Here is a 24926-nt window from a genome sequence, read left to right on the forward strand (position 1 = left end):
TAATCTCTCTTTCCCCCCAGGGACACTGTGCAATTGCAGGAACTGGCAGCTTCCCTGCAGTTGGCACCATGCAGGTATAGGAGCACACAGCCAGCTGTTGCCTACCCTGACCTGGGGGGATCAGGACCAGGGGCTGCTCAGAGTAATTCGTGTGCCCTACTCCTCAGAAAGAGCCTGGATGGTCTTACTCCTTCCAGTTTTCCCATGTGCCTGTTTACAAGACATTAAGTATACAAATTATGGAGGTAGAGTGGCCAGATTTGTGTTAAACATGGAGTGGGAAGGCAATGAGCTACAATTTTGAGAATTCCTGCTCTGTTTCACTCAGGTAATAAATTCTTTCTCAGAAACAATGAAACAAAAGAATGATTTCTGAAAACTATGCTCAGAGAGATTCCTAAAGCATAACAAATAATTCTGTGAAGTAATTATTTTTCTTCATTTGACACTTAACTGTCTTATACATGAGACTATCTTTCTCAAAACTCCACATTTGCTCCATGGCAGTGGGATTATGTAGAAAACTAAGGCTGAACTGGGGAATGCACATGGGGAAAGAAATGGAAATTGTAGAGATCTGAGCAAGCTGTAGTTTTTCAGTTATCGACATTTAGCCACAACATGGAACTTTTAATGTTTTCATGAGCCCATTCTTCATAAAGAAAACCAAAAGAAAGAGAATTCAATTATTAAGAGCTGCACATATCAGCAAAAGGAGCCTTTACATCTTTGCACACCTCATCAGCTTGAGCTAAAACAGTCACTAGTAGCTATCATGAGCTGTACAACCACATAACAGGAAGACAAGGTACAGATTTTGCCTGTAGGTTTTATAGGTACATAGTAATAGAAAAAGAACAGTGAAATTCTAAAATCCTGTGTTCAGATTTTATGCTCTGCCCACACTTCTTGTGCAACCATTTTTGCCAGTCCTAATCTCAACTTTTTTCTTGCCTCTTACTCCTTTCTAATTCCTACGTTCCTTTCCCAGTCTGTGTGCCTACTTTTCAGGTCTCCCATTTTGCCTCTAAATTTCAATTGTAATCTAATTTTAAGCCAGACCTAGTCTCTCAACTAGTTTACCACTTAAATACCGAACTCAGGTTCTATATTCCATCATACTCAGCTTTCTTCCTCAGTTCTTACAGCCTTTCCTGTCTTTACTGGCTTGCAAACTTAGTTTAATTCTAGGGGAATTTTAATACAAATTCAGTCTCCCTCTTCAACATTTTCTCCCAGTATACAGTTCCAAGCTTTTCCCTACCCTTTTCACATGGACAGGTTTCCCTGTTGAAGCTCCTAGCAGCAAACCCAATTTCTCATCTTCAGCCTCTTTCCTGCTCCCAACGTCTTGGCCCTACCATTCCCTTGCAGTGCCAGCCTCCCATCCTAGTGTCAACAACATAGTCTGTACAATCTCTTGCCCATCTTTGTAAGGCATGAAGACCAGTAGTCTTTTAAGGACCTAGGAGGCCAAATACATGAAAATAAGTTTGCCAGATGGCAGCCTGACAGGCGTATTAATCGGGTTAGATTGATAAGTCATTTTTCTCTGTTGTGGTTGGTTTCTTGCCCTGTGATAGTACCAATACAGAGAAAAGCTTATGAATTATTATGAAGGAGTAGAATAATGTTGGCAAAATTATAGCAGCACAAGCCTCAAGAAAAGACGCTGTTATACATCCCTTGTGTAACTATATTCTGTATTTGTCTTGTAACAACTTTTGTCAGCATAAAGACATATGCCACCAGAAGTCTACAGGGGTAGTAATAATTGAGTACAAGGATAATTATTTTCAGTGAAAATTAAACATAAACCCCCCCACTCTGATGCCACAGTTAAAGAATTAAGTCCAAACAGACAAAGCCAGAATGTACTATGTTAATGGTAAGACAAGCTTATAACGTCAACTGAGATGTATTCCACTTTCAAATAGGAACTGCGACAAAGCAATATTGTGACCCACATCATATTCGTGTTTTATTGTAGCCATCTAAAAATGGCCAAATGCTTGTCTTTGTAGGAGCAGAATATATAAAACTCACGGAGGCTTTAAATACCACGACTTTGAATTTCTTACTATTCTGGTATTCATCAAAAGTGTATGGGCTTTATTTGGCATGCAGGAGTTGTGCAGGAGCAGTCATTATGCAGGACTGCTTTAACACCCCCAAAACCCCAAGACAGTGCAGTTCCCATCAAAACAGACAGCTTCTTATCCTTCTAAATTTTACCAGAAGGTCTGGCTTCTTCAAATGGTTCAGCTCACTAAAGCTTCCCCAGGACATCATGTGCTCTCCTGCCACTGATATTCTCCTCTCTCTCCTCTCATCTGCTGCCAGCCCTCCCACTGCCAAGGGAAACATAAAAGTAGTTCCCACCTCTCACTGAGCAGAAGACATTCTGCTGCCCAAACCAACAAAAAGGAGACATATCAAAACGAGAATTGCACAGTTATTTTTAATACTAATTCTATTCTACTTTCCATTACCTCTACTAATCTTTTCAAAACTAAAAAGTAATGTATTTCCCCCTACTGACTTCGTAATTTCCATTTGACAAAATCGATTCCCTTGCACCCCTCTGTTTCTGTTCCAGCTAAAATTAATGCATTTTTAATTTGTTTCCTTTGAGCCCTAGGAAGATCAAAGATGATAACCAAGCTCTGGGAATTTTGCAAAATTTGTTCATTAGTAGTCTGATAGCAGAAGGAGTGTATTCTTAATTTTTTTGTTTATTATTTTCCAATAATAGAGGAGTGGATGTATAAATGGGTGAAAATAAAAGAGATTTTTGAAAGCTTTATAAACAACAGTTAATGAGAATCTTTGAGTAATTCAAGACACTCTAAATATTTTAGTTCCACTCTCCACTGCACTAAAATGGAACCATAGTGTATTTTTATTATTTAAAAATCTGTACACTTTCTCACAATGAGACAGAAATCCACTCATCTCTTCACAAAGCCATGCTGTACACTTAAGATAAGTGTCCAATAAATGTATGGAAGCAAGCTTGCCCTATCTGATGAAGATAGATTTATTCATCATATTCTTCTCTCCCTTACTTAATGGTCACTTTAATGAAATCAATTAACCAATATTTTCAAAAGCTGAACAGAGATTCCTCCACGTTGTGAAGAAATTTCACTGCTGGGAAAAATTTTCCTCATGAAAATATTGAGGATGACAGGCAAAAGTGGTAGGTCTAAATGTTATATGGATTTTACTGTCATACTTACATACGAGTAGTAACTGAAGCGATTACAAATTAATAGGATCCACAGTACTTAAATAATTTTGGAACTTTGTACTCCTCTGATTGTAACACCAGTCTGCTCTATCATGACATAGCTAATTCAAAAAATATTAGTGTGCTTTTTCATGCAGCACTACTTTTGTTTATTTGTCAGTATAGATATTGTTTGTGAAAATTTCTAATGTCTGTGCACCCAAAGATAGAAAATATCTGTAAATAATATCTGTAGAAAATGGAAATGGCATTCTTGTAAGACATAAGTAAAGAGTGCCACATTTTTCAATCAAGTCCTAAAACCAGTTTTATCTATCCTGGCAAATCAAAGACAGAAAATGTATGACTAGTAAACATTTATCCTGGATAGCTAATTTGTTTTACATTAAGAAAACTGTTGTCTTCTATGATTCATGCTTGTGTTTTGGAGTGGGATATCCAAATAAAGCACTCTTTAAAGTTTACAGAACGAAATGCATTATTTACTTAATTCCAAAATATTGAATAGGGCACCCTAATAGCCTTGAATTTCCAGTATCACTAAGAGGAAAGTAGCTCATTAGTCACCAACCAGATATCTGAAAGTTTATCTCCCTTATACTGGTTGGTGTCTTTTTAACTGATCTTAAATAATTTTAACATCCAGCTGTGCATAAACAATTGCAATTTGCAATTTGTTGAAGAACAGGGGCACTGTAGAATTGAAAAAAAAAAAAAAGTAATTGCTTAGTAAGAATTCATTGTAGTACCTGTTCGTTCCTATTTGAAATGTACGTGTTGTGAAAATGATAAAGTTCTGAGGATAATAAAGGTTATTAAGTAAATGCTTTTATGTGTTAGACTGAGAATATCTTGTGTAAATTCACTGATTTACAAAGACTTGTACCAACATAGCTGAAAACATATTTGCAATATAAAATTTAATTTTTCAAAAAGGTAAAATACTGGCTCATCTTTCATTAAAGAACTTTAATATAGAAAGTGTAAGATCCTTGACAAATATATATAGAAGACTCTGGTAGCATAAACTGATATATTACAGTGGGCTCTTTGCACAGGTGCAGAAAGGATGGTTTCCAATTCCCTCCATCCAGAGAATCCTGTTTCTGGTACAGAAATTTTTTATAATTTTAGGTTTTTTTAGCATATTCTGTATTTACTCTTCATTATTTTTCACAATGAATGATATTTGGGATTTAATTAACAAACATTTAAGCAAACCTGACAGGACAGAATAGTAGGGGGAAGTACTAGGTGGTTGTGTTGTTAGGGTGCCAGAGTGCTAGATCCAGTTCCAGATGCAATTCCTTAATAACCTCGGACATAAATCCTCTTAGAAACTGAGTTAACTCTCTGTGTCTATCTGAAGTCCAAACCTTTTAAGAGAATGATGTATCCCATTGTAACAGACTCCCTACACATTGTAACTGTGGAAAAAATAACACAGTACTGACAAAAAAAATTAATAATAGAGATCTCTGACCACACATAGAGGGAAATAAAAAGAGAAATCTGACAAGGTTTTGGAATATTGTTCTACTTATTTTGAATGTGACTCTTTATCACTTATTAGAATAAATATATTCAGATGCACATAGGAACTGCATTTGGCACTACTCTATAACAATACTAATTTTGTTTCTCTGTTTCATGTGCATTTCTCTTAATGCTTTTTCTGTCAAAACGATTTCTATTCACCATTTTTCCAATTTTTAAATAAAACCATTTGATTAAAAGTACTTCATGTGTGAAAAGAAGCTCCACAGAGAAAAATATCAAATGAACAATACATACATGAAGTGCTGTACTACTCCTGAACTGAGCCTAGTTGTTTACAGAAAATATGCTGTACCAAAAATGACAGAGACAGTTGTAGTTCAGTTCTGATCAGTCTTAGAGTAAACTTGTGGAATTTCAATCAAAATTAGAAATAGAAAGCTGTTTAAACAGCATTTTCTCTTGCCTTCTCCTACTAATTCATGAGAAATCTGGGTGTAACATCTGTGTCTAAACCAAACGTAATAAGAAAACATTTCATAACAGCTGTGAATCTACCAGAAGGAGCCCTCTGGATGCTGAAACAACATACTAAGTGAGAGTGGGGATTCAAATTCACTTTGACATTTTATAACCATCTCCACCGCCCACCTCTCGTTATAAAGACTGAAGAGAGGATGCTGGACTCCAACTCTCAGAGACTAAAAAGGAGATCAAGAAAGCCCCAGTATTAAACCATTCAGGATCTTTGAACGGGACACATGAACAGAGTCAGCACAGCTGTGGCCAATCAGGAAAGGTAGCAAAACAATTAGAAAATTATATTTAAAAAGCAATAAGAGAAGAGTTTGTTTCTTCTCACCTTTTTCTTCATTTTTACATTTTTGAAAATTGCATGAACTCTCCATGTCTTTGCAAACATTGCTCCAAATGCAGTTGTGTATCCCACTGTAAGAATCCATGTTCGGACCTAAAATATATATACATAAATAAAGGCAAAGTCATTTAATTTTCAGTGCACAATGTGGATATCACAATTTAAGCCAACTTGTTTCTCAAGGCCTCGAGAAAAAAATATTCAAAGAACTTCCCAAAAATTTTAACATTTCAGAATTTCTCATTGCTTACTTGCTTTTTTAACTTCTCCCTCCATCCTCTCTCCAACCGAAACAAATCTGGATGCTGAATTAACCCTCTCTTTCATATATAAAATCACAAATATCTTACAATATTCTTCATTTTTGTTCACTTTTATTGTGTTCTGTGCAGATAGAGGGAAGAACTAATGGAGGAACTCGAGACAGACTATAAACAGTACTCAGCGAGCTAACATTAACAGCAACATTTTGATCAGAAATGAACAGAGAAATAGAGATGTTATTCAGACTAAATAAGATAAAATTGTACTATGTGAGGTATGCATCACTCAGTGAAAACCCTGAGCATTCTGGAAAGATAAGAAAACAGGAACATAGTCTTGGTAGGCAGGCCCTGGAGATGGTGAGCTTGCACAGAGTGAGGAAGCAATAAGACCCTGAGCTGGCCACAGCTATGACATAGACCTATCTAGACATTTTCCTCATAGTGAGCTTCACAGAGAAAACCAGAAAATTTAAAAACTAAAATAGAACTGATGTATTTAGTGTAAAAAGGAGAATAAGGTGTGTTTCTTTTTTTTAATAGAAAAGCTTCAAATTGATCAAGAAGGAGAGAACACAAGTTACAAAAGCTTTTTTCTGCAATTTCCCAACTGCCCATAGCCTCTTGTACATAGGCCCTCGCTTTCAGACTTGCTTTGAGCTAGGACAGTGACTTTCAGAGTTGTAGTAAGTTCTGCACAACCCTCTCTAATTCCTTGGAAGTTTCTCTTTTCATTACCTATAGGTTTGGTTGTTTGAAAGCTTTTCTGCCCTCAACAGGCCATCTTCCTCCCCAAAGATGGGTCAGACACTACAGAGCATAGCAGGTAGAAGACCATGCAAGAGGCACAGCATGGAGCTGGAAGCCAACAGCTGAGAAATCACAAGGAGGAGGAACAATCTCATCCTCTTTTTAGAGACTACACATGGACCAGTTGTCAGAAAGGGAGACTGTGCAAAAACAAAGAAAGCAGTCCCTTGCAGATGAAAAAAATGAGGGAGAGACAATGACTAAAGAAAGGGAAGGGAAAGCTATAAAAAGGGAAAGCCAGACTTCTTTTGGCCGTATTGATCATGCATCCTTGACCAGTGGTGTTTTGTGATGTAAAACTAATCTGATTTAGAGAAACCAGCACATTCTGAGAAAGTGTTTGGAAAATAGCCTTTAGATGACCTAAAGGCAATGTTTTTCGTTGGAAAGCAGGTTAGTTTCACATCTAACATCTGGAGAGTTTGGGATTTTTAACTTGTAACTTCAGGATATGCATATTGATGAGAAACCAGGTGTTCTAGTAATATATGCTATCTAGTTTTTGCTTTTCCAAATTTTTTCAGAATTTCCATTTTAGTATTCAAAACGTGGTTTTTTTCTCCCAAAATTTTCTGTGGAAAAGAAATTCTGAGTTTTCATAAGTATTAGTGATTGGGCATCAAAGCAGGAAAGAAAAGATATGAAAAAAAAATATTACACATTCAAAAACATTGATAAAGCAATTACTGTAGTTCCTTACAATAAACAAACAAACAAACAAACAAATAAATAAGTAAATAAGACACATTTGATCCATAATGGTTGGGATTATGTATAGAAGACTGTTTAGATATATATTAACATCATAGTGGCACCTAATGTTGTGGTTTATCTTTAGCATTGCTCAAACTGACCCTGAATGTAGAGTTCACCGATTGCTGGTTAATCTTGTTAATAAAACTGATAAACCAACTGCGATTAGATTCAAACCCCACTTTGTGACATTCTTGAATGTGATATTGAAAAAGAAACCCCTAACAAAAAAAAAAAAAAAAAAAAAAAAAGTAATAGATATTTAGGTCAGCAAAGTATTATTTTTGACTGAAATACTTCTCAAGTCTTTGTTCATTATCCACTATCATACATTATGCTTCAGTAAAACCACTGTTAGATCAACTCTGAGTGATTTAACAAATTCATTTCATATCAGCATGTTCATCTTAGCCAGTTACATTTTTTTTGACTTGACACCATTAACCATACTTAGCATTCAATCTTTTTGCTGCTATTAATAAGTATTCAGCTCTTTTCTGTACAGTTTAGTGATATATTTGGCAAACAAATACATGGTATTTTCGTGTCTCTAATAAGAGTCTGATTTGTTCTCACTGAGACAGTAATTGTCTCTTGGGAATAGTAATAAATTCAATTATGCTCATAATATGTTTCTAACCCAATATTCAGAAAAATGTTATTTCTAGAATATTTAATTCAAAAAGTTTTGTATATTCCTGATCTGGATTGTGCATATTAGAATAACATAACCACTGTCTGTATTGGAAACATTCTAGCTGAAACATTTTGTCAAAATGAGATCACTGTTGCTAAGAAGGAGATGGTAGGTTTCATATGAAAATAAATTTTTAACTTTGAAGAAAATTACCTCGAATTTGTCTGTTATAATTCATTAATGCAGCTGGCAAAATGAAAAATTTAGAAAACAGCAGAAGCCTCTGAAATTCATATATCTGCTCATTTATATTATTAAATGTATTATACCTCCAAATCCCACTCATTTGAAAGAACATGATAAAAATAACACCAATAATCATAGAGGATGACCATTATGTTATAGAATTGATCAGTAATTCTCTCATGTTGGAAGTTTATAATGACGTATTTCAACAGAAAAAGCTGAAGAAGATCACCCTTCACCCAGTACCCACCAAATGAGCAGGAAAGAGGTCTCTTAGCAGACAAGAACTTGCATTCAAATACGTATTCCAAACTAGACACAAAACTTAAAAACATTCTTTTTTTTTTTTTTAATTATTTTTCGGATATACTGACTAACTGAATATTTCCTACTAATATTTTTTTCTCTATAATTCAAACACAATGTAGAAGTGTCAAAGGAAATTATATTCTTTGGTATACAACAATCAAGTATACTTATACAGATAGTAAAATGCAGTCTCCTAGTTCTCTTTCCTTTATACTTACTACACTATTTTGGTTTAGGGTCTGTTTTTGAAAGTATCATGCAGGAATTTGTGTTTTTTATAAGTAGAAGCTCTTACAGATGCATTGCTTGTGATAACTAAAAAACTAGAAATCGTTTATCTGATGAACAACACTGTTGACAATCACCAAACACTGAAAGTGCCTCCATAAAGAAACAGAGCTTTCTGAGTAATTTTTTTTAATGGAATAGTGAAACAACTTGATTCTTTAAGAACTCCTTCTTCAGCTGGTAAAATATTTAAATTATGTTTCTGTAGTGGAATCACTTAGATTTAGAATTCTTGAAATATATTTTTTACCATCTCAAAATGTTAATTTTATTGTGTGTGCTTTTTTTTTTTGATTAGGGTTTTTTTGGCTTTTTGGTTGGTTTGTTGGTTTCAGGGGTTTGGTTTTGGTTGGTTGGTTGTGGTTTTTTTGGGGGGGTTGTTTGTTTTGGATTTGTTTTGGTTTTTGTTTTGGTTTGCTTTGCTTTGCTTTTTAATAAAAACTTGCACATCTTTCTTTTGTAGGACTTGACACTCCAGACACTCTCCAGTTTAATATATGAGACTCAGACTGATTAATTTAGGGAATATCAATAATTAGCCAGTTCTACACATGCACTGGGTGGAAGCTGCAGTGCCCACAGGGTTAGGCTGCAGCTGAATATTACTGCTGAGCATCTTAGAGGCATCTCATACTAGACTTAGGCACTTAAAAGGGACAAATGTGAGAATAAATCATGCTGTTGGTTTAGCCCTGGAGAGCACAATTATGTTTAAGAGGACAATTCTGTTGATTCTTATGGACTACTTGTGAGCTGAAAATTTAGTACCTTCTATTTTTCTTGGCAAACCAGAGACGTAAAGGACAATTATTATGAACAAAAATGTGTCATCTCAACAAGTTTTCACTGGGTCGTGATCCTGCTTCTATTAACCATGGCAAAATTCCTTGCACAGGTCTGCACAAGCAGACCACAAAGAATGAGTTCATCCCTTTGAATTATACTTTTCTCATTTATATCAAACATTTTTGACAAGTTTTTATGACTCTTAACACATTTTTAGAATTTGTGTGGTACCAGCACAGATTCCTGCAAAACGTAAGTGGCAATAATGTTATAGAATTGAATCCTGCTGTTTTCACATAAATTAAGTACAGTGGCTCATCACATGCTGTGAGATCTCCTGTGGTGATTTGTTAATACACTTTAGATCATTTTTCAGAGTTAATCTGTGGGCAGAGTAAAAGATGTTACACTTTCTCCTTTTTCTATAAGGAGCTTCTGAAATCTATCTGCTGTTCTACTGTAGGAGAGGCAAAACACTCTAAAAATATTACCTTAATAAATCTCTGGCAAGGTTGTGGTGTATTTACTTCAGCACACAACATAATTTTGTTTCTAGGATCTATTCAGCCTCATAACTTTTGTTTGAATCCTTTTTTTTTAACCCCCAAGAAAATGTCATTTACTAAAATAGAAGCTGAGCAGGCTTATGTTAAACTCAGTAACATGAGTTTTTCAAAGGCAATGAGAATTGCCTTTGAATTAAATAGGCCTGAGATCAGTCTCAGGCTGAAGGACAGTGAGGACAATTATGGAAGTGATTATACAAAAAAGGGATTAAAATTAACAGCTAAACAATTAAGTAGGAAATAAACTGAAGAATACACACAAAATTAAAAAGGCCAGATGAAAAAAAATAAACAAAGGCTATGGTTTCTGGAGACAAAGAAATAGATTAGAGGTCTAAATCCCCTTGCAGTTCAGTAAAATTTGAGTATCTGTCTGTTTGGGTTTTCTTTAATTCCTGTCCAAAACTAAACAATTTGTGGAAAAGAATTAGGCAAATATAAGGTCTAAAGATGGGGAAAAAAACCCACCCCAAAACCTGAGTTTTGAAAAATGCCTAAAGAGCATAAAGAACATGAATAAGGAGCACATCTTCAACTACTGTCCAAATATCAAAGCCAGGTGCTATTTGGTAGCACAGTATCTAGTCCCAGGGGCTCTTGCCCATAGTATAATGAGAAAACCACGGCTTCAAGGTGGCACTGCCCAGATGTTTTACTGTCAGTAAGTTGCCTCAAAAATGATTAAACAGAGAAAACTCAAAGTGACAAGTGAAGACAAAGCAGAAATAAATAATTAGGCAGAAGGTTCGTACGTCTTCTCCCTCTCCCTGTTTACCCATTAGAGGCAAGTCCCTTCTTCCAGAACCGCTCTCAGCCATCTTTCATAGTTTTAGCAAGTTGCCCACCATGCCCCTCACCCTGCAGCCTGCTCCCATTCCTAGGAATCTGTTTCATAACACCTCACAATTGTCTTTTCCTGCCTGCTCCTCACTGCAGTCTCTCAGTGTCTGATGTCTTTTCCAGGATGTCTCTCCACTGTTAAACCACCCTGCTATCCTCACCTTGCACAGGTTCAGGGTTTCCCAAGAAAAGATGCAATGTGGACCATGGAGTTCCACCTTGCCTAGGTGTTCTCTCAGCATGGCAGACATAAGACTATGAAAAATCAGTAAAAAAGAACAAAACCTGCCTTTCATATTGTTACATGGCACAGAGTCAAAAGTGTTAGTGACCCATAACTAAGAATAATACTAGCTGAAAACTAGAAATGGCTTCTGAATATCTAGATATGTTTAAAGGTCACATCTTAAAGTACACCTTTGAGAAGATAAGGTCTATAGCATCTACTGTTGCCAAGAATGCACATGTTCTCAAAATGTTTGACTGAGAAAAACACAAATTCTGGATACTAGCACAGACACACTGCAGTAGGTAGCTGGATCTTTCAGTGGTCTGACAAAGTGGTATCTTTATACTCTCTCTCTTTCTATCTCTCTATGCCATCTCACCCCACTGTTTGGTTTCTTCCTTATGTACAAAGTACTCCTAGAAGAGTATGAATCCTATACTGAATTATTCTAAACATATCATTTACCCCTTTTCTATCACTGCCATCACCCAGTACAGCACACTCTCTAGGAGACAGTGATGCTACACATCAGAACTACCAAGACTGAGGAGAAGCAGAGATGTTCAGTCTACCTAACGCAGCAGACCTTTCTTTGCGGAGATTATGGGCATTTTACTCCAATGTGGAGCACTCAATCTTCAGCCCCAACCTAATAATTAGAAGTACCTATTTGAGGAAAATGCATAACAGAGAAGACTATGGTCCTCCTCGGGACCATTGTAGTCTTTCATTCCATAGCAGTTCCAACTTGCAAAGACATTACTTATCTTAAATGTAAACCATGGAATTCTCAGTGGAATGTATTGCAGAAGTCTAAATGTTATGATCATATCTAATATTCTCTCTATTTTAAGTATCTACTTTTAGTATGTCAGCTTAAACTCCATTCATAGGATATGTCACTGGCATTGCTAATTTTGAGTCTCTCTCTTCCATATAATGAATGCTTTCAATTATATTTCCACTTGCTTGCATTTTTCCAGTTGGCATCACATCTCGTTTCACACCCTTACTTCTAACTTTTTTTTTTGCTATGATATCATGGTAATTCTGAGATTAAAAAGAAAGACAAAACATTCTCATTCTCTCTCTCTCTCATATCTGAAGCACTTCGTACTTTAGCATACATGCATTTAATGAAATATTGTATTGCTTTTCCTTGTTCTGTACAACCAATAAAGTTGCCATTAAGTAAGACATGATCTAATGATTCAATAATACACTGACCACTTTCTCAGAACTCACTGTTCTGGATCATTTTAATTCCATATAACTGGAGTTTTAAAATATGATATCTAATCTCTAATTCTGACATGAAACTAAATAATGCTACGTTTGCTATTATGAAATCTTACTGCAAGTATAAACAATTTTTATGCATATATTTGATTACTTTTCCATAGAAAATGGGCATACCAAGATAAAAACAAGTGTGTTTGGGAACAAATTACCCACTTTAGCACAGAGTTAACATTATATAATTTCAAAGACAAATATAATACCCCTATTCAGCAAATTATTTGACCATATGTTTGAAGTGCTTACACTTGTTTCTGTTTCAGCATAATGACTTATACACCATATCCTCCCACAACAAGTGCCTTACAGAGTGGAAAATGGTACTACAGCTTATCAAATAAATCCTTTGAAACTTCCAGGTGTTAATGGTTTAATTTTGGATCATATTTCAGTGTCCTTGGAATATTACAGCAGTAAGCATATGGCATATGTAGATTTAGATTTTAGAAAAGTATAAAACAGACATTACAAAGCATTTCACCCTCCAAACGGTGGTATGAACACTGTACTACAAAGGAAACACACCCAATAGAGTTGAAAGTAATACCTACATTTTGGAAAACATTTTTTCTTGCATTTGTGGGTATAGAATCATAGAATCATAGAATGGCCTGGGTTGTAAGATATCTTAAAGATCACTTAGTTCCAATTCCCCCTCCATGGGCATGGACACCTTAGTAAACACAGTAGCTTTAAGGACTTCCTATAGTTGTCAAAAATTGTCAGAAACTTAAACAGAGACTGTATATAACGTATCTAATTAGGTACACTTGCTCTTGTGAACATACTGCTACCCTGGTGAAATCTAACCACTTTCGAAATACAGAAGACAAAGAGGGTGATTACTTGGCTTAGAGAGGGGATAACACTAATGACAGAGAGGGGATAACAGTAATGACAGCTTTATAGTTTTGCATGTGCTTATAAAAGCCGAATGAAAATTTTTACTTCCCTACCAAAAAAAATATCTCCCTTCATTGACATGGCTCTTCTCTGTGCCTGAGATGTATTTATTACACCCATGATTTGACTCAATGGCTTTTTATGGTCATTCTCCATTGTAGCTAGTTCTTTCAAAGACTAAGCCACAGTCTTACATAAAACGGGAATTTTAAACTAATCTCTCATATGGCTAGAATGGGTAATCAAAATCATGCATTTCCAGGGAGATGGATGATGAAGAGAGATTTGTAATGGCCTGATCCTATAAGCACTGGTATCTGTAAGCAGTCCTTATGAAACCACTAAGCATATTGCCCATATGGAAATCTGGATGTTTATGACATGGAGCCAAATGTATGCGCTGTACCCATCACTTTGTGGAAGTTTTGAGGAGAGGAGGAGAGAGAAAAGAGTTATTGAACAGAAAAGCATTTTTGTCTTTCATATTTATGAATTTCCCAGCATTAATTCAGAGTTTTCTAGATATAAGAAAAATGCATTGCCATAGTCAATGATAGCCATGTAAAAGATGGTTATCATTATCTATGCTATATCTATCATTATTATCTAAGCTTCTAAGAGAAGCATAAGCTATTCCATTAAAAAATTATAACTGGAAAAGGAAATTTTATAAGAATTGTTTTAATGATCAGGAAGTCAGAAAAAAAAATTCCTGATTGGCAGCTACAGAAGGGTTTGTTGCATCTATGGATGAAAAACTAATTGCTGACAGAGCTAGGATTCATAAGGTATATCAGTAGCTGTGCACAGGAAAATACAATCAGAAATGCTTCTGTACTGGACTGAAAATGTGGAAAGCCAAGATTGAGAAGAAATCTCAAAGATACAGCATTTAACTATGTAAAAAAAAATAAATCCAAAAACTCTGTTTAAGGCAGGTGGTGTTACTTCTTAATCAAAGTTGGCTTTAGGACACAGCATTCTCCCTCAGCCTTTTCTTTTATTGGTCATTTAATCAAGTGGCTATATTAATCAAGTGCCAGTCCAGATCTATCCCTCTTCAGCAGATAGACAAACAGACTTAACATAATGTGACAGATACAAATCAGAATAAAAGGAAGAGATATGTAAGATACGACAGAACAAAACAGCCCACAGTTAATTTTTTTTGCATTTAGAATATGAGGGTAGTGGTTACATTTTGAGAGGCGAATTAGAGAAAAATCAGATAGAAGAAAGGTTCTAGCTCAGAGGCATGGGATTTTAGATGTTGGTTCATTTTTCAGAGTTAAGACTGAGCTGTTTCACATTTAAAGAAGGACTTAAATTTAGTTTTATATAGCTACATCTGGTTGGAAGCCTGTTCCCTAGAACAGCTCAATTCTGATCAGTAGGTCTGGTTCCCACATTCCTTCTATTCAGCAGTGCATGGCTGCTTCCAGAGGAGAGTTGTAGCCCAGTCATACAATGGCCTGCAGCCTGGCAATGAACTCAGGAGCTCTGAATACAAGCCCCTCAAGGCTGAGCAGACATCAGGACATGGATATTGCATCCCTTGCCACTACTGCAATGGAGGGTGAGAAAAGACTTGGCTTCCTAATGGTGATTCTCTCCATTAGAAGTTGTTCCAGAAAAAATGGTATAATTGCTGGATAAAAAACAGATGACGGCATCTTTCACTTCCTAATGGCCCCTATGTATTCACAGAGTTGTATACTAGTTTGGGAGAAGTGAACAGGATCATCCTTTTCAAGTCTTTGAGGGACCTGTTTCTACTAGCTCTATAGAGATTTAGTGCTTTACCGTAGAAAGACTGGATATTCTTTCTTTCTCTTTCCTTTTGCTGCTAATGTTTGAGTGTCTAAAATACAGCTGTGTCCATGCCCAGCTAAGGAGGGTAGGACTTTCCACAGACAATCCTGTACGTTCACCTATACTGTATCTTCTAGTCCATCTTGGCATATGCTAAAGAATCTTCAGTGTTTTGAAATGGTATAACTGAACAAGTCACATGGTATTTCACTTTTTTAATGGTTCTAGACAGTATGGAGGATTTCAGCTGACATATTTGGATGTATTCACATCAACTAGCTTTATGCATCCAACTTTCATGCTTTGAATTATCCCGTCTCCAGTCATGACAACAGAAATTCAGACTCCTAGAAAAAAAGTGCAGTGAACTGCAACTTTCTACAGACTTGAAGAAGGATCAAAACCATAGTGAAGATAACTCCTAAGTAAGTCTGATATTCTTAGGCAACAGGGCTAAGCACAGTCTTCAAATTTTTTGAGAAGAAAATGTTTGATTAAATGCCCTTTGTATTGTTTCTGGAGGGAATATCCTTGCAGTGAAGTTCTTTCTCTATTCCCTTCTTTGAAATGTCCTCTGTAAGTTAGGCTGCACATTACATTGAGCAATTAAGACATTTTAGGTTTCTAGGTGGACATATTTAATTTGGTTTCAGAGTTGCTCGTTTTGATTTAACTAGACTGTATTCTATATGGATCTAAGCGTGTGTGAGTTTATAGTGTAGCCTGGAAGTAGTAGTAGAAGTCTTTGGAGATTCAGCCAAAAAGATTGACTAAAAAGATCTAGGCAAACAGCAGTCATGAAGTTTAAAATAATATAGAATATATAAAGACAACATAGTAGTTTTACAGGTACTACAGTTGTCATGCTATGAACACAAACTTTAGTAAATCATCTTCATATATATGATTTCAAGACAAGAAAGTACATCTACCCTTTCAGTCTGAGGTCAAATACCAATGCACATGAAGCTTTCAATACTAATACTAACAACAACAACGTCAACAATAATAATAAAGCTTTGTGCAGGTCTCAGAATTTGGTCTCAGAAAATACCCCAGTAAAGAACAAAGAGATTCAGTGATTAAATGGACTAAGACATCCAACTACCTAAATTTTCTGTTTGCATTTCTCACAGGGCTTTCTGTAAGACTATCTTCAACTAGAATATATGGAGTTACTTACTGTGCAAAGTGTCTCAAATGTCTTTTCGGAGACAAAGGATCCATCAAGACCAAAAAGAAAAATAGATGCATAAGAAAGCATCCCTCCAAGGATAATAAGGTTGTTCATGTAGGGACTGGACATCTTTATTAGTCTATGGACAAAAGGTGATAGTGCATTAAGAGGAAAAGATTACTGCTAGGCTATTAGAGCAATAATGAAGAGTTTTTTGTAACCAGGCAAAGAGATAAACCTTCTTGTAGAACTTCGTGAAATCTATAGGCATGCACAGTATTTGCTGTTTTATAAAGTCTAGCATTGTCTAGAATTGTTTTAGTATTTGAATGTTTACTAAAAAGACCTCCTGTTTTACTGATGAATTAATTAGCAAGGGTTAATATTATTAGAAGACAGTCAAACATAGATTAAAAAAATTACACTTTTCAGACAGTATAAAAGAACTTAAATACAGTCTGTTTCATATATTACACAGCGATTTCAATTAAACAGTTCTAAAATATCATCTTTCCACAGTTTTAACATTTTCCTTACATATTTATATGTAGATAGATATATATACGTGAGGGGTTCTACAGACATGGCATTTAAATATGAAAGAATTAGTGATAGAAGTAACACAAGTGTCTTACTTTTGATTTCTGTTTTTGATGTTAAAGAACAAGAAAGCACTGGCCATTATCATTCCTAGGATGGTGAGGGCAGAAAGGATGCTGTAGAGAGGCAGGGAGATTTTGCGCAGCTCCTCTTGTATAATTGTTTTGTCCTTTGGAGGCTCAATTCCTAGAATTACATGAAGAAAAAAAAGGCAAAATCTCAACCAGATGCAGAATTTCTGTAAGAAACTTTGCCTTATATATGATTCTGTACATTTAGCAACCGTGAACTACACCAGTAGTTGATGAAATTATTGACTTTGACAGACATATGTTAGTCACATAGACTGACATGAAGATTTGTATTTCTGGAGCAGGTAAATATACTCTTTGGAAGAAAAGCCACAACAAAACCCTGATGCAGAAACTCATACATGATAACTAGTCTCATTTTAAAGTTTAGATAAACACTAAAATGAATACTATGACTGTAAATTTTAACATGAGGTTATTGCTCTTCTGAAACAAGTGACAGAACAATGAATAGAAAACAGAAAGCATCTCTTCTGTGCATACTGTCATTACCAGAACAAATTCAAATGGCCTGTTGAGACTATCCTTGGTGTAACATCACTAGGACAGGAAATGACAGCCCTGTGGGATGAAATGGGGTCCTGGTTGAGGGCAAGGTGGGGGAAGCCCTGGGAGAGGGGGAGGCAGGACTGTTGGTGCCCTCAGAATAATGGAACAATATGGAAAAATATTTTTTGGCAGAAGTTTTATAGGAACAGATCCACTTTGCAAATCTCTGCAGGTGTGGACTTGAACATACAAACTTAAAAGATATGTTTAAAGCCATGAGCTTGATCGACAGTCAGTTCCCACTATTAAAAGTCTTGGTTTAATGAGGATAATCACTGTCTAACAAGTGCAATAAAGCTCTGCATCCCCTACTTCCCACACTTCAGTTTACCTGCTTACTAACTTTTTCCTTGGTGCAGGGAATTGGAAAAAGGCCCTTTGCATCACTATCTTCCTTCAGAATTGTATTTGTGTGCTCTACACTGCCTGAGCCTGTCCTTTTTCATCAGTCCCCTGTGGGGCTGCAAGGGTGACCACATGGGGCCAAGAAGCTCCAGTTCACAGCATGGTTGCAGAAGCAGAGCTCTGCAGAACCACAGATCACAGAGCTACAAGTAACTGACTAGCAGCTGCCATGGCTAATTTTTACGTCCACTCTTCTACTTTGCACCTAAAAGAATATTCAAGGATTTATACAACAAAATAACTTTACTCATACCAGTTAAGTTGAAATAATTCAGACCATGGAAACTTGCTATTCTTTTGTCTTTATGCCAAAGATTTTAAAAAAAAATCCTTTAGGTGATCACAATAAAGTGACAGTGAAGGGATCATTTGCTGTTTTGACAGTGGAGAATTTTCCTCTTTTCTTTTTCCCTCCACAGACCATGCATTTATAGTCCATGGCAATTCACAAAACTAGACGAGTAACAAAACAAAAAGATAATAAAGCACACATCTGACTTAAAATAACTAACACTAAAGAATAAAACCTCACACTGCTGTATCTGAACCATAGAGAGTATACTGATGGTTTGCACTTATTAAATATAAGAACACCTTCAGATGTGGTCAGAACAAAAACTGTCTTGTTCTGAAAAAAACTGTATAGAGATTTTTTCCCATCGTATACTGTCTATAAAGGCAAGGAATTATGAACAAAGCCTGTCTCCTGTTACTTGATTCATCCTGCATACATTCTCTGGAAATTAATGGTATTGATTCAGTATTCAACTACATCATTAGTTCCTCCTTGCAGCAAAAATAATCTGCTGGGTCCCAGACTCTGGCAACTGGGACAGGTTCTGCATTCTTCATTTCCAAAGCCTCATTCTCCAGACAGATGTGAGTTTATGTAGATGTGCTCTTTAAAGTCCTTTAAAGCAAAGGATACCAAAAGGAAAGGCGGAAAAGCAGCCATGAATTAGATCACTGCAGTGAAACTCCTCCCATGCTCATGCCATCCTTGGGTTTTGGGGCACTAGAGGAAGGTGTAGTAGAGTACAGCAGCTTGGTACTCATGCACCTCACCACTCCTAGAGAAAAACCACACAGAACTGACAAAGTCAACTTGACTTTATCTTACTGAACTGCACCATAGCAGAACTTAGGAATAAATCTTAAATATTAGCTTTGAAAAAATAGTATGTATGCCTATATTCAACAGGAGACACCCTTAAAACTCATTTCAGCTCACATCTGACTGCCATGACCATATGCTCTGAAAACCATGGGTATGCCCACACTCCAACTGCTGTGAGGGCAGACGAAGTTCCCATGTTATCTTTGGAACTGGATGGGATAAAAAAAGGCAAGAAGATACAGCAACAAGGCTATATGCCTGCTGTGGACCCTGGGAGAGTTACTGGGCTAAATACCCTCTCTGGCCCTGTTTCACATGGGCCATGTTAAAGCTAGCCCTTGTATTTTAAAACTCTATTTTCTAACTACCTAAAAGACACCTCCCAAAGAAAAACAACCACCTCCCTCTTGTGTCTGCAAACATAGCACATGAGAACATCCCTCAGGTGAGATGAGCTGGGGGAGTGGGAAATGGGGATTACATAAGAACATTGGTGGAGACGAAATAGAAGACACATCTGCTTGCTGAAATATCAAAGAACATTCGTGTACACATATAAATTTGAATTTGCCCTGTCATTGGAATAAAAACCAAGTATACAATTTCCAAATATTGCGATTTTCTGTTCAGAATCCTATTTTTCAAGCACAGCTCAGTTCCCTTTCTCTTTCTTCAGTGTCATACTTTTTTATTAAAAATACCAAAACAGTTCTTTAAGAGCATGCATTCTTACAAACTACATACATCTATTCATGTCACTTCTATACCTTTTTCCAATCTTCTCTCCTACCTTGGAATCTGATGACACTGTTGTTTATTTCCAGTGTGTCAGCTACAGCATTGTATTCTCCCACCTTTACTTCCTTTCGCTCTGCAGAGAAACAAACAAGAGTGATTGTTTATGGCAGTTCACATGTTCTCAATTATTTAACTGATTTTTTCTTCTTTTTTGACAGTATGTCAAAAGGAAAAGAAATATGAAAGAATAGGGCATGAATTATTAAATCAGAATGCCAGACAGCTAACATCATTAAAAGAAATATTTCTGATTCTTGAAAGAAATGCAAAGTATTTTTAAGAACTCATTTACATAATCAGGAAACTGTTATTGGGCACAGACATCTCCAGCTTAAAGATCACACAGTTTCTTACTGGCTCACACTATGCAGGACATTTTTGCCGGGAGAACAGGCATGGCTAAATCACACATTCCCCTCCCATTTAAACAACTAGGACATCTTGCTTAGTGAAGTATTTCCCAGGAGATTCATAGCAGCAGGCTCCAGCCAGTATGAAGTAGACTGGCTAGTTAGCAGATAGGCCAGGAATCAAATCTCTTACTCTGACTGGGAATTAGCAACTCATTAGTACCCTGACTGCAAACCTTACTATGTTATATAATTAAAGCCAACATGCACTTGAGATAAAATTTTACAGTTAGTCTCATCTGCTATTTTGGGACTATGGTCACATACATGACTTTCCTGCACCTAACGGAATAGAGTATGCAGATAGAGGAATTTAATTTGTTTGTCTGCTGCCTTGGCCACTGTAGCTGGAACTCTGACATGCATTTTTCCCACACATCTGATAGCATCTGACATGAACAAATTTCTGCCATTTCTGTTGGGTTTTTGGAATGGCTTAGAAGTGCAAGAACTTACTAAATTATCACTCTTACACTAAAACTTTTACATTTTGATCATACTTATAAACCCCAGGCACACTGGATACAGTTTTCTTTGATGAGTTAGCTCAACAGAAACGTAGGCCCTTCAGGCCTCTATATTGGGGCATGCAATTTACATTCAAATTCTGAGCTCATGACCCTATTTGTGACACTGATTTTGGGAGCTGATGACCTTGAACTAGATTGCAAATTTGAAAAGTCTGTATTTTACCCAACAGATCCACAGTAACCTTTTCTCCTTTCTCACTCAAAGTGATTTTTGCCTCTTCAACTCTGCTGAATGGAGCACCTAGCTCCATTTTAGTAAAATCTGCAGGCTGACTAATACTAATCTGAGAGCTCACAGGAGGTAAAAGTTTTCCTTACATAAATCATTATTTTTATTGTTAAAATTGTCTACACAGAACTGTAGATTGGGCTGCAAATCTGGCAGGGAGACCTAGGCATTTGCCCCCCCATCAAAAGCTGGAGTTTGCAGCTCCGAAGACTAATTTTCGTTTCACATGAGTGTGATCTACTTGGAGGGCCCTAAGACTAGTATGGAATAAAAGCACAATCCCTTGGTCCCCAGCAGCAGCTTACAGAGCCCATCCATGTGGCATCATATACTCTTAGGAGTGAATATAAGTTTGTAATTTCTGTCACTGACTGAAATTCTCTGTGAAATAGGTACCTGAGAGTTGTAAACGGTAAAAGAAATATTCCCAGTAGTCATTTAAAAGCTAAACTTTTAAATGTCATTTAATGCTAAAAACAGAACTGATTCACTTCCATTTGTATTTGTATCATGACAGCTTTTACCTGTAGATCTAAAACATCAAAACACAACCTAGAGAGAAGAGAGACAAACATCAGAATGCATATTGATATACAGTGTGCATATTAGATGCCAGATGGTCCACAGCATCTACTGATAGGAAAGAGGGAAGACGTGCACCTTGATGTTGGTCTAGCCACAACTTTACAGCAACAGGCTAAAGCCTGATAGCTCTGATAAATGTAGAGGAGAAAAGAGTAATTGCTCTGCAACTATTTCTGGAGCTGGGACTAGGTGAGATATGATAAGCATGTAACAAGTGGAGAAGCATACAAAAAAGACAGTGTAAATCCATGGTCTGATTAAAGTACTGCAGTTGAGAAAGTTTTTCTGTGATTACTTCATGTGACATACAGTGTCAATCCTTTTCAACATTTCTATATTCTTACATGGCTTCCTTCACAGACGAAGTAACACTGAGAATGTGCCTGATGAGGTAGCCTACAACTACCTAGCCTGGGTACCAGGAGCTAGCCCTTGTAGGAATGGAGCTTGGTAGCTGGAGAAACAAACTTCCAGGCCAGCCCGAAGATCAAGACTTTTTTGACCGAGAAACCCAAGACTGTGGGAAAAACCTGCAACATTTAGTACCAGGGAACCACATTATCAATGCCTTGTCCCTTACAAAAAGGAAAGGACAGTTCATAGAGAACATGCCAAGCTTTATTGAAGTCAAGAAAAGCCATAAAGATATTTGATATCTTAAACAACTGGGGGAATTAGTCTATGAGGGAAATAAACCAGATTTTTATTGAGAGGAAGGATATACTATCCTCTCGGTATGATTAAAGGGGTGCTGAGAGGGAGACATCAAAAGGTTTTGTTCTCCCAGCAAGGAGTACAACTCAGTTGTTGGTTTTTCAGATCCCCAAGCACAAGTGCTGATCAGTGAAAAAGTCACCTCCAAATACTAAATAAAGGAAGCAAGGAGGCAGCATTATGGCTCTCTGCTATCTTGCATAGGTCAACATAGATAAGGATGTAAATGCAGGCTCTATATTTCTACGTGTCATTTCATCCAGTTAGCTTTGAAAATTCTGAATTATTCAAGTTAGTATACTGTTGGTATAATGTAGCTCAGTCAAAACTTCTGAGTGTTCAACAACAAAAGGACAGGAGGAAGTGGAACTCCTCCAAAGAAACACAACAACAAAGTACTTTGTACAATATTCACAATATGATGCTGACTTCTTTTTGTAGTGCTTCCATTATTTTTAACTAGATCTTTCCGCACTCATGATAGAGAGATTGTACTGAAATCCCTCAGCTCATGTTAAAATGCGGAAGAAAAATATTGGGGGAAAATATACTGGGTTTGTGAGATAATGTTTGTCGATACCATGACAGGAGTGGTAAATTTCAGAATTTGAATCTGCAGCTGTCCTTTCAAACAGGAACAAAAATTCTGAAAACTAACAAACACAGAGAAAACTGGCCCAGAAATATTTGAGTGAAATGTATGCCTATCTCACAGAATTATAAACAACTAATCCTTGATTTTAATTAATTATCTCAGAATAGATTACTTATATGGCCAAGATGAAAGCCTTCTACCAACAAAGAACTGAGCTAATCTTAAAGTTATATTAAAATTTTTTCCTCTACATATTTTATTACAGAATTTTATAGCCCACTTTAAGCAACTCCAGACAAATTATTGCACTACCACTAAATAATTGGCTCACATTTCACAAAGTTAATACAGAAGATTTTCAATGGCATATCAGGTAGTTACATGTTCTTATTCAATGAAAGCAAAAGAATCATCCTACAACAGATATTAGCTGAGTAAAACAAACTTAGCAAAATTCACAGCAGTATTATGATTGCCAGTATGATTTATTCACTTACACTGAGAATTTCCAGATAAGACAGTGCTTAGGTTCAGTTCCTTTCACTACATAATTTCCATTTCCACCACATTTGTGTAAGTGTATTTAATTTACACCTCATGAAGATAGTTTCTACTGAGAGATATTTAAGGATGAGAGAAAGCATTTGTAATGCATAAGAGATGGGTCTTAATTTGTTTTGAAAAAACATCCCTGCATAAGGTGCTGCCTCCATGACTCCTTCTCCTCGAAGCGCTTCTCAAAATTATTTTATATACCTCCTCCTACTTCTCGACTCCCTTAAAACCTTCCTGTGACAGCAGTTTAAGAATCTCTTATCCCACTCTTTGTCAACTGCCCCTCTTGCTTAACCATCCTAATTCAGTGGGAGTGATTATATGCTTAGCATATTAGAAAATCTTGCTGCATATTCAGCTCTTAGCAGCCTATCTCAGGAGCCAATGTTATTAAACCTTGTCCTACAACAGAATCATTTAGTTCCCTGGACATTGTTCCTCTTCCATGCATCACAGCTCAGCAGGACTGCTGGCAGCTATAGGGAAAATTTACCCATCATATCTCAGAAGAGTTTTGGAAAATGCCCAAGTGATTGCAAACTGGTAAAACTAAGCAGGGTCCATACACACCTGAAATGCTTAAAAATCCTTAGGAAGAGAATGACTCTGAAATTTGGAAATATTTTAATCTCAAATTTCAAATCAATCTCCTGGACATGAACCAGAAATCATGTCACTGCACAACTACTCACACTTTCAAAGACACATCTAACCTATCTAAAAGCTCACCATTCACAGGCTGTTGGCAACTCATTGATGGGCTCAGTCCAGAGACGGGGTGAATAGTGCTCAGAAACATTACATTAGTGTCCAGAGGCTTGCCTTTCTCCATTTTAGCCTCTGCTCACGTTCCCTTTTAAAGAGTGAATGCTTTTCTGTAACACTTTATGCTGTCAGTCTCATCTAGCAATCATTTGTCACTGTTGGGTCTTAGGTCTTCTATCTCATTCCCACTATAGCCTTCTGTGAAGGTTCCTGAAGAGCTCATGTGCTGCACTGAGTGACAGCAATCCTGTGACCAAGAATGTTCAGAGAGCAAGACACGGTAAGGAAGATGGGCCAAACATAAGCAGTGAAGATCCTAAACTGGAGACTGCAAACTGATGCCAACTTTGAGAACACTTCCCATATTTCAGTAAATTCTGTGCAATTTGCCTGCAAAGTCTCTTCTAACCTGCCCTACCTGTCTCACTCATTTTGAA

The 24926-nt window shown here is 36.6% G+C and overlaps 1 protein-coding gene across 2 annotated transcripts in view; it reads right to left on the reverse strand.

The window, feature by feature from the left end:
• Positions 1-24926, reverse strand: part of GABBR2 (gamma-aminobutyric acid type B receptor subunit 2) — a 475771-nt gene that overhangs the window by 144650 nt on the left and 306195 nt on the right. For both annotated transcript variants that reach the window (XM_017813300.1, XM_017813301.1), the window contains exons 9-12: positions 20099-20179; positions 17181-17331; positions 16552-16684; positions 5613-5720 (exon numbers count right to left, since the gene is read on the reverse strand). In XM_017813300.1, coding sequence (XP_017668789.1) covers positions 5613-5720; positions 16552-16684; positions 17181-17331; positions 20099-20179 — 473 coding nt within the window. The remainder of the gene's footprint in view (positions 1-5612; positions 5721-16551; positions 16685-17180; positions 17332-20098; positions 20180-24926) is intronic.

The sequence above is a fragment of the Lepidothrix coronata genome, unplaced genomic scaffold (genome assembly GCF_001604755.1).
Source record: "Lepidothrix coronata isolate B3197 unplaced genomic scaffold, Lepidothrix_coronata-1.0 Scaffold40, whole genome shotgun sequence".
In the NCBI taxonomy this organism is placed as follows: Eukaryota; Metazoa; Chordata; class Aves; order Passeriformes; family Pipridae; genus Lepidothrix; species Lepidothrix coronata.